This window comes from Juglans microcarpa x Juglans regia, chromosome 3D (genome assembly GCF_004785595.1).
Source record: "Juglans microcarpa x Juglans regia isolate MS1-56 chromosome 3D, Jm3101_v1.0, whole genome shotgun sequence".
In the NCBI taxonomy this organism is placed as follows: Eukaryota; Viridiplantae; Streptophyta; class Magnoliopsida; order Fagales; family Juglandaceae; genus Juglans; species Juglans microcarpa x Juglans regia.
Window position 1 is genome coordinate 28,148,290 of NC_054598.1, and position 10,490 is coordinate 28,158,779.

General features: G+C 41.5%; 1 protein-coding gene across 1 annotated transcript; it reads right to left on the reverse strand.

Moving 5' to 3' along the window:
• Window positions 1-2,490: 2,490 nt before the first annotated feature.
• Window positions 2,491-3,525, reverse strand: LOC121255189. Its single transcript, XM_041155467.1, has one exon. It carries the CDS (start codon window positions 3,523-3,525, stop codon window positions 2,491-2,493), a length of 1,035 nt encoding a protein of 344 aa, XP_041011401.1.
• Between the last annotated feature and the right edge of the window lie 6,965 nt (window positions 3,526-10,490).

The window sequence follows — 10,490 nt, forward strand, 5'->3', positions numbered from 1 at the left end:
ATATCGAGAGCATATTTCCGTTGACAAATGGAAATACCTCTTGAAGAACGAGCAACCTCAATACCGAGAAAGTATCGTAGATCACCAAGGCATTTGATTCGGAATTGATAATTGAGAAAGTATTGAAGAGCAGCAATAGATTCCATTGTAGAACTAGCCACAATGATGTCATCAACGTACACAAGCAATGCCGTGAAGGAGTCATTTGTTGTATGAGTGAAGAGGCTATAATCCGCCTTCAATTGCTAAAAACCAAAAGTGAGCAAAGCATTAGAAAATTTTTCATACCATTGCTGCGAAGCTTGTTTCAAGCCGTAGAGACTTTTGTTGAGTCGGCAAACATGAGAAGATGGACCCTTGGAGTAGCCGGGAGGTTTGCGCATGAAAACTTCCTCCACTAAGTCCCCATGGAGGAAGGCATTTTGAACATCAAATTGTTTGATAAACCAGTCTTGGATGGAAGCAGCGGCAAGTATGGTGTGGACAGTCACCAATTTTGCCACGAGTGAGAAGGTTTTGTTGTAATCAATGCCCTCTTGTTGTGTGAAACTTTTGGCTACCAAGCATGCTTTGTATCTCTCTATACTGCCATCAGAGTGATGTTTACTTTTGTAGACCCACTTGCAGCCGATAGCACGTTTTCTCAGTGGTAATGCAACCATAGTCTAAGTATTGTTGAGTTCAAGAGCAGCAATTTCAGATTGCATAGCCTTGCACCAGTCAGAATTTTTAATAGCTTCACCATAGGATGATGGTTCAATGGATGAGGAAATAGCGAAAGCAAATGCATGATAAGATGGTGACAATTTATGAAATGAAAAAGTGGAAGAAAGAGAGAATGGTTTACCTGATGGGCATGGAGTATCCTTGGACAAAAATGAAGAGGAAGCATGAGAATCACGGGAAACCTGCAAGGAGTTAGAAGTCATGGTTTGAGGTGGAGGTGCTGTGAAAGGGGAGGGACAAATATATTGGTTGAGGTAGGCAGGGGGACGTTGGGTGCGAGTGGAGAGTCGGGGTTGTGGTGGAGGTTGAGATGTTGCGGGAATGACTGCTGGATGGGGTGGTGTCTCTATGGAAGGAGAGGCAGAATTTTTTGTGGATGAGGAATCAGGGTCGGGTAAGTGCAGATTTGTGTCTTATGGAGTAGAAGATATTGAAGAAGAGGGAAAGAGTGAAGGGGTGTGGAAAGGAAACAATGATTCATGGAAGATAACATCACGCGAAAGAAAATTTTGGTGATTATCAAGGTCAAGTAATTTATAACCTTTGACGCCAAATGGATATCCAAGAAAAGCACAACGACGACTATGAGGATCAAATATGTGGCTGTAAGTATACATTCAGACCAAAATTTCAATGGAATGCTGGATTGGAAACAAAGTGCACCAGAAACTTGGAGAAGGTGGCGATGCTTACGCTCAACTAATCCATTTTGTTGTGGTGTTTCAACACATGATTTTTGATAGATGATACCTTGATCGGAATAAAAATCAGACATTGAAAACTCAACACCATTGTCACTACGCAAGACTTTTACCCGAGAATTAAATTGGGTAGCAACTAAGTGACAAAAGGATTTAAGACATGGACGTGCATCAGATTTATTTTTCAAAAGATAAACCCAAGTGCAGCGTGAGTAGTCATCAACAATGGTGAGGAAAAAACGACTACCATCATGTGCAATAATTGAGTGAGGTCCCCATAAGTCACAATGTATGATCTCAAAACAAGCATTTGTATTATGATTGCTAAGGGAAAAAGGTAAGCGAGTCTGTTTGGCAAGGGGACAAATAAAACATGGTAAAGTATTCTTTGTATTCATTTGAGAAATTACATTGGAATCATGGAGGAGTTGCATTCGAGAATGGGATGGATGACCCAACCGACAGTGCCATAAATCAATAGCACAGTCAATGGGTTGTACAGCTGCAGAAATAAAATTTTGAGAATGGAAATTCTGTGATAAAGTAATGTCTAAAGCTTGAGGATCAACGGTTTCTTGTAGGAGGTGGTAAAGCCCATGCGCCATGCTACCCTTCCCAATCGTTGTCCAAGGAGAAAGGCCCTGTATGAAACAAGAATTAGAGAAAAAAATGAGGCAACAATTTAACTGCTGAGCAAGTTTAGAGGCAGACAGCAAATTAAAAGCAAAGGATGGGACGCAAATGACATTATGTAAAATTATGGAGGTGGATATGTTGACTGTGCCGATGTGAGTTACAGGGGCTAATTCCCCATTAGGAAGCTTGATAGAATATGAAGTGGTGGAAGTGATAGTGGTAAAAAGGGAGGGGCTACAGATCATGTGATCAGTGGCCCCTGTGTCAATGATCCAAGAGGTGGAAAAATAAGAAGAAGTGGATAAACAAAAAGGTTACCAGCAGCGGAAGAGGATTGAGGGTGAGTAGAGATAACCGTCTGGAGATGATTTGCGGATGGTGTGCAATTGGAATCCTTACTGTGCAACAAGGCTATGAGATCATTGTACTACTCCTTTGTCAAGAAATTACTGGAATCAGGTTGATTGCAAGAAACAGGGGAATCAAAGGACACGGCATTCCCACGTGGTTTGTGCATTTTATGCCCTGGAGGGTACCCATGGAGTTTGTAGCAACGTTCCATGGTGTGGCATGTCATCTCGTAATGGGTGCAGACTGGAGCAACGGCGTTTCCAGATTTGAAGCATGTTTGCAAAGTGTGACCAGTAATCTTGCAGTGTGTACAATAAGGCTTATCTTTATTGCCAGAATTAGAAGGTGGGTTAGGGGATGGTTTCCGAGAGACTAGAGTAATAGAATCTGGGTGGGGAATTGAGGAAGTAACCATTCGATGTCGTTCTTGCTGCTTGATATACGAGAATACCTTGGTGACTGAAGGTAATGGGTCAATGAGCATTATCTGGTCCCGGACGTTGGAGTAGGAGTCGTTGAGACCCATTAGGAACTGAATCACGCAATCGCGTTGGTAGCGGTCAGAGAGAGTTTTGGTTGAGCCACAAGAACAAACATGTAGTGGGTCATGGATGGATAGTTCATCCCAAAGGGACTTGAGTTTGCCGTAATAGCCATTCACAATATCATTTTCCTGAGACAAATTAACCAAGGTTTTCTTAAGTTCATAGATTCGGGGTCCATTTTGTGGGGAGAAACGTTCTTGTAACTCAGTCCATATATCATGGGCATCGTCAACAAAGGCTAGCGAAGAGCGTAGGGGAAGGCTTATAGAATTCTGGATCCAAGATACAACCATATCGTTGCATCTATCCCAGAGGTCAACTAGAGGGTCAGCCGGGTTTGAAGGTTTGCTGAGTGTTCCATTGAGAAAACCGATCTTGTTCTTTGCGCGAAGAGCACGTTGGAGTGAACGAGACCAGGTGGAAAAATTTTCAACATGAACAAGATCGGTGACGAGGATGGTTCCTGGGTTATCAGATGTTTCGAGCCGACAGGGATTTTGTGGGTCTGCAAGATTTGTGTATTTGGTGGGAGGAGGAGGTGGTGGGGGAGGATCGTTGGAGGCCATGCTTCACCTCTCTGATACCATGTCAGAGTTGGCTCGAAAGAGGGAAGTTTGTTGGTGCTAAACGAAGATGAAGAAGAAACAGGGCATGAGAGAGATGTGGGAAAGCATTCTTTCATTTGATAAATTCTGTAAAAAGAAGTGTAAAAAAGCTATGATGTACAGTGTCCTACTTATAGAAGAAATGGAATGTTCTATACAAGAATGATAATACATAAATGCCCTTAAATAACCGTATATGCTCCTGCTTGCTTTGTTTGTTATTTTTCTGATTCTTTTTGCTGAGTGCTGAGCAACCTGGCAGCTTGTATATTAGCTGGTAACATACCTTTTTTATTTTATCGGTGGAACTTCTCTCACGCATGCTTCTTCAGGGGTAGATAAAGCCTTTTATGCTGATGACCTTCTTGTTTTCTCAAATGGTGGAAAGATCTCAATCCGTAAACTCATTCGGCTACTCCACAAATTCGAAAGCACTTTCAGGCAATTTGTAAGTCCTACTAAATCCTCAATTTTTTTCCCTCTAATTACACTCCTTCCAGGAAATTGGAGATGATGCGCATAACCAGCTTTGAGGAGGGGACTTGGCCTTGCAATTATCTGAGGGTCCCTCTACACGTGGGGTGTCTCACCATACGTATGTTTGACCCATTGATTACCAAGCTACAAAAAAAACTAGCTAGTTGGAAGAGCAAGCTTCTCTCTTTCAAGGGAAAAATTACTCTTATAAAATGTTAGATGATAAAGGGTAAAACAAAGCTACAAGTCGTTTTGTATTTGTATTTTTATTCTTTTATTCTTTATTTTTACACAACTGTAAATATAGAATTGTTACTCTTACTTTCTGTTAGTTTGTTACAAAGCAGACTTGTATAAAGGCTACGGCCTCCTTTCTTCTTTTTACATGAACAGCATAATACACAGAATCATTTATCCAAGCCTCCATCAACACTCTCTGTTTCTTGCCTTCTTCTTGTTACCAAAAGCTTACATGGTATCCAAGAGCCAGGTTGAGAAACGATGGAGCTCTTCGATTCCAATACTCCACCCGATTCACCAACCCACTCAGACCTCCATACAAACCCTCCCTCCCGATACCTCAATCTTGCAGATCCCACAAACCCTTACCGTTTAGATCACGGCGATAGTCCTTCAATCACTCTCGTTGCTAATCTACTCACTACCGAAAACTACACAACCTAGTTCCGTGCGATGAAACGTGCCTTACGAGCTAAGAATAAGCTTGGTTTCATCGACGGCACCTTAACCAAACCCAACCTTCCTAATGACCCCTTAATCGACCTCTAGGATCGTTGTAATGACATGGTAGTGTCATGGATTCAAAATTCCATCACTCCCTCTCTCAAATCCAGTGTTGCCTTCGTCGACGATGCATACGAGATTTGGCTGGATCTTCATGAACGGCTGTCTCACCAAAATGGGCCCCGAATCTTCCAATTGAAGAAAGCTCTGTCTTCTATTTCCCAAGAACATGACTCGGTAAGCATCTATTATAGCAATCTAAAGACTCTTTGGGATGAAATGGCAATTTATGACCCCCTCCCATCTTGTTCCTGCGGCACTATGAAGATCCTTTTGGTCCCAACGGGATTGTGTTCTTCAATTTTTAATGGGTTTGAATGATTCTTATTCACCCATTCGTGACCAAATCATGCTTCTAGATCCTCTTCCCCCTGTTTCTAAGGTTTTTTCTCTTGTCCAGCAACAAGAGCGCCATCACCAGCTCACATCTCATCCCCAACCTTCTGAAATCCTAGCTCTTGCTGTCAAGAAACCCTATAATCCTTCCAAACCATTTCCCACAAATCAAACCAATCCCAGAAAGGACCACCTTTATTGCACTCACTGCAAAATTTTAGGCCACACTGTTGACAATTGCTTCAAACTTGGCAATGCCGAACCTCCCCTTTGCACCCATTGCAATATGACTGGTCACTCGGTTGAAAAATGCTATAAGCTTAAAGGATATCCACCGGGTCACAAATTACATAACAAACAGCCTCCTAGTTATCATGCTAATCTCTTTATTGCTCTTGAATCTGATGGTTTCGGTGAGGACAATGTGGGTTTGACAAAGCTACAATATCAGCAGCTGTTGGCTCTTCTACAACCTTAGGATCCTATCTCGGCTAATGTCTTGCGTTCCAATAACCAAGCCTCACACTCCAACATGTCTGGTATACTCAATTGCTTTTCAACACACACACACGCCCCTTTGGCTTCACCCAACACAAATTGGATAATTGATACTGGTGCTACAGACCACATGGTCTGTAGCACCTCCCTGTTTTCATCAATTACTTCCACAGTTTCATACTCTGTTAAGCTTCCAAATGAAAGCTCAGCATCCGTGACCCATGTTGGTACTGTCCATTTAACCAATACTGTTATTCTCAGAGAAGTTCTTTGTGTCCCTTCTTTCAATTTCAATTTTATTTATGTGCCAAAGTTGACCAAGTCTAACAACTGTTGTTTTCTTTTTTTTTCTTCTCACTGTTTCATTCAGGACCTGCATTCTTGGACAACGATTGGGAAGGGTGACCTGCTGCATGGACTCTACCATTTTCAATGTTCAGATGTGTCAACCACTGCCCTTACCAATTATTTTTCCATTTATAAACACAAACCACACACAGATCCCACACATTTTGCTTTTGTTGCACAGAATCCCACCCCATACAACCTATGGCATTGTCGCCTAGGTCACTTATCCAAACATAGGCTTCAATTGATCAATGATCTCTCTGTAAACACTCACAACTTTCTTACTAATGAAATACCTTGCACCTTGTGTCCTTTAGCAAAGTTCAATAAATTGCCTTTTCCTGATAGTGCTCATTCTTCTTCTAATATATTTGAAATCATCCACTGTGACATTTGGGGACCTTCCCCAACCATTGCACACGATGGTTCCAAATATTTCTTAACTATTGTGGATGATTTTTCCCGTTCCACGTGGCTTTATTTACTCAAAACCAAGGCTGAAACCCGCAAGTGCATTGAGTCTTTTTATCATTTAATTGAAACACAATTTAACATGAAACTTAAAATCTTAAGAAGTGACAATGGTGTTGAATTTCAAATGAAATAGTTTTTTAACAACAAGGGTATTATTCATCAAAGAAGTTGCGTGGAAACCCCTCAACAAATGGCATTGTTGAGAGGAAACACCAACACTTATTAAATGTCACTAGAGCCCTCATGTTTCAATCTGGTTTGCCCCATAAATATTGGAATCATGCTGTCCTCACAGCAACATACATCATCAACAGACTCCCCACACCCCTTTTGAACAACCAAACACCATATGAGCTCCTTTTTAAACAAAAACCAACCTATGCTCATATGAGAGTTTTTGGTTCTTTGTGTTTTGCTGCCACTATCTCCCAAGGCAGAACCAAATTTCACCCTAGAGGCTGTGTCTGTGTTTTTATTGGCTATCCTTTTGGAGTTAAAGGATATAAACTTTTAGATATTCAAAACAACACCATTTTCATTTCAAGAGATACTATTTTTCATGAATTTGTGTTTCCTTTCCATACCATTAATTCTAAGTCTTCTCCCCCTACAAATTTCTCACCACCTTCTTTCCATACCATTAATTCTAACTCTTCTCCCCCTACAAATTTCTCACCACCTTCTTTCCATTTTAATCAACCTTCAACAACACAAATTAATTCCTCTTTTCCCCCATTCACATCTCCTTCAGTTTTACAACAAAACCACCACAACACTTCAGATCTTCCTAACCTTCTCCCTACTGTCCAAATCCAATCACCCACACACAACCCCTCGCCTACCCCTGCACCTGTCCATACACCTACACAACCCAACTCGCCACACAACCCTACAACTACACCTTCAACTCCACACTCCAGCTCACCACATCATCCTCTTCCTCTAACACATCCTGCCATTGCTCCACAACCTACCCTTAGAATATCCTCTCGGACTAGAACAGCCCCCCAATATCTCAAGGATTACCACTGCCACCATGTCGTGCAGCACCCTTATGAACAATCAAGTTCCAAGCAGGCTCCTACTTCAAATGGTAAACCGTTTCCCTTATCTCTTTGTTTATCTTATCATCAATTTAATCCTATTTTTCAAGCATTCACCACTTCCATTTCCTTGCATACCGAGCCTCACTCTTACAAACAGGCCATTAAGGACCCTGCTTGGTGTAAAGCTATGGAAGCTAAAATTGCAGCTTTGGAAACAAACCATACTTGGACACTTACTGATCTACCACCAGGTAAAAGACCAATTGATTGTAAGTATGTTTACAAGGTAAAATTCAATTCTGATGGCACTTTGGAAAGGTTGAAAGCTAGGTTAGTAGCTAAACGCTACACCTAAGTAAAAGGTGTAGATTATGTTGATACCTTCTCACCTGTAGCTAAGTTGGTAACTGTCAGATTTTTACTTAGTGTGGCAGCCATTAAAGGCTGGTTTTTACATCATTTCGATGTAAACAATGCTTTTTTGAATGGTGATCTAACCAAGGAAATTTACATGAAAAAACCACCCGGATACACCAAGGGTGAACCTCACCAAGTGTGCAAACTCCTTAAGAGTCTTTATGGCCTTAAGCAAGCTTCAAGACAGTGGAACTCTAAGTTGACATCATCTCTCCTTATTTTTGGTTTTATTCAATCCAAATCAGATTATAGTTTGTTTACTAAACAAGAAGGAGATTCCTACATTGCCATCTTAGTTTATGTTGATGATATCCTCGTTGCTAGCAACTCCAATAATTCCATCTCTTCTCTTAGAACTTTTCTCAATACTCAGTTCAAAATAAGAGACTTGGGCTGCCTAAGATATTTTTTGGGTTTAGAGATTGCAAGATCCTCCAAGGGTATCCACTTATGTCAAAGGAAGTATGCCTTAGACATCCTTTCAGATTCGGGTATGTTGGGTTGTAAACCTTTGAAACTTCCCTTGGAACAAAATTCCAAACTTAGCAAAGCAGATGGCACTCCCATTTCTGATCCTAGCATTTATAGGAGACTTATTGGCCGTTTATTGTATCTCACAATCACTCGGCCAGATATCAGTTTTGTTGTTCAATTGCTAAGTCAGTTCATGGACAAGCCTATGTCCACTCATTTGGCTGCTGTATACAAACTTCTGAGATATATTAAAACCTCCCCTGGTCAAGGCATTCTCCTCTCCTCCTCATCTCAACTTCAGCTAAAGGCATATTGTGATAGTGATTGGGCCTCTTGTCCTAACTCCCGTAGATCCACCACAGGCTATTGCATCTTCTTAGGCCAATCACTAATCTCTTGGAAGTCCAAGAAACAGAATGTAGTCTCTCGGTCTTCAGCTGAATCTGAGTATAGATCAATGGCCACCATTTGTTCAGAGTTGACTTGGCTTCGCTATTTATTACAAGACCTCAGTCTACATCACCCACAGCCTGCATTTCTTTTTTGTGACAACCAAGCTGCATTATATATTGCTGCCAATCCAGTATTTCACGAGAGAACAAAACATATCGAGCTTGATTGCCACTTAATTCGCGATAAAATCCAAGATGGAAGCATCACCACTGCACATGTGACTTCTCATACACAATTGGCTGATTTGCTTGCCAAAGCTTTTCCCTCCTACCTCATGCAATCACATCTATCCAAGATGGGAATAATTAACCTTTATTCTCCATCTTGTGGGGGGGTGTTAGATGATAAAGGGTAAAACAAAGCTACAAGTCGTTTTGTTTTTGTATTTTTATTCTTTTATTCTTTATTTTTACACAGCTGTAAATATAGAATTGTTACTCTTACTTTCTGTTAGTTTGTTACAAATCAGACTAGTATAAAGGCTACGGCCTCCTTTCTTCTTTTTACATGAACAGCATAATACACAGAATCATTTATCCAAGCCTCCATCAACGCTCTCTGTTTCTTGCTTTCTTCTTGTTACCAAAAGCTTACATAAAGCATGTTTTGAATAGCATGCTTATCCATGTGATTTCGGTGATTAACTTGCCAAAAGGAGTCCTCACAGCCCTTAAGTCAATCTTCTCAAATTTCCTTCGGGGAACTGGAACGGAAACAAAAAAAAAAAAAAAAAGGAAATAGGTGTCTTGGCGCAAGATCTGTTTGCCAGTGGAGGAGGGTGGCTTGGGTATTCGCGATCTCTTGGAAGTTCAGACTTCTCTCCTAATGAAGTTTGCATGGAAACTCCTCACTGGTGGCTCTCTTTGGTCAGATTTTTTCAATGCAAAATATGTTAGCAACTCATGTTACTACGCTACTGAATAACACACGGGGCTCTAGTTTCTGGAAAGGTATCATGCTGGTTATGCCACAAGTGTTAGGGAACACGAGATACCTGGTACCCAGAGGGGATATAAATTTCTGGTTCGATAACTGGTTGGCTGATGGAGCCATTACGGACACAAAACTAGTGGTGGGTGAATCGGGTCTTCAGGTTCGCTCCTTGCTGAACTCAACAGGCTGGGACTTCCAGACCTTACGGGCATTGGTAGATGATGGTATGGTGGAGAAGACTGGTGTTTCTCATATTCGGCTGCGTGAAGGCAAGGATATCCATCTATGGAAAGCCCAATGCAAAGGGTTTATTTAGCACAAAGTCGACTTGGCAGCTGATTCAAAAGCATGGTAACCTCTGTCAGTGTAGGAAATGGCTTTGGAAAACTCACGTGCCAAAGAAACTGTCTTTTGTATGTTGGAGGGCTCGGAAGAATGCTCTTCCTCCCGATGAGTCGATAAAATAGCTTGGCATCCCCGTAGGGTCCAAATGTAATTGTTTTGAAGCCCCGCAAATGGAGACACTGGACCATGTGCTGTGTGATGAGGAGGGGGCGAGGAAGGTATGGAATTTTTTGCTCCTTCGTTCGGCATTGAGCTACCTCAGGTACGTTGTTGGCCGGGAGTTCTAAACGTGTGGTGGCTGCGGGCCTCCTCCTCCTCTCA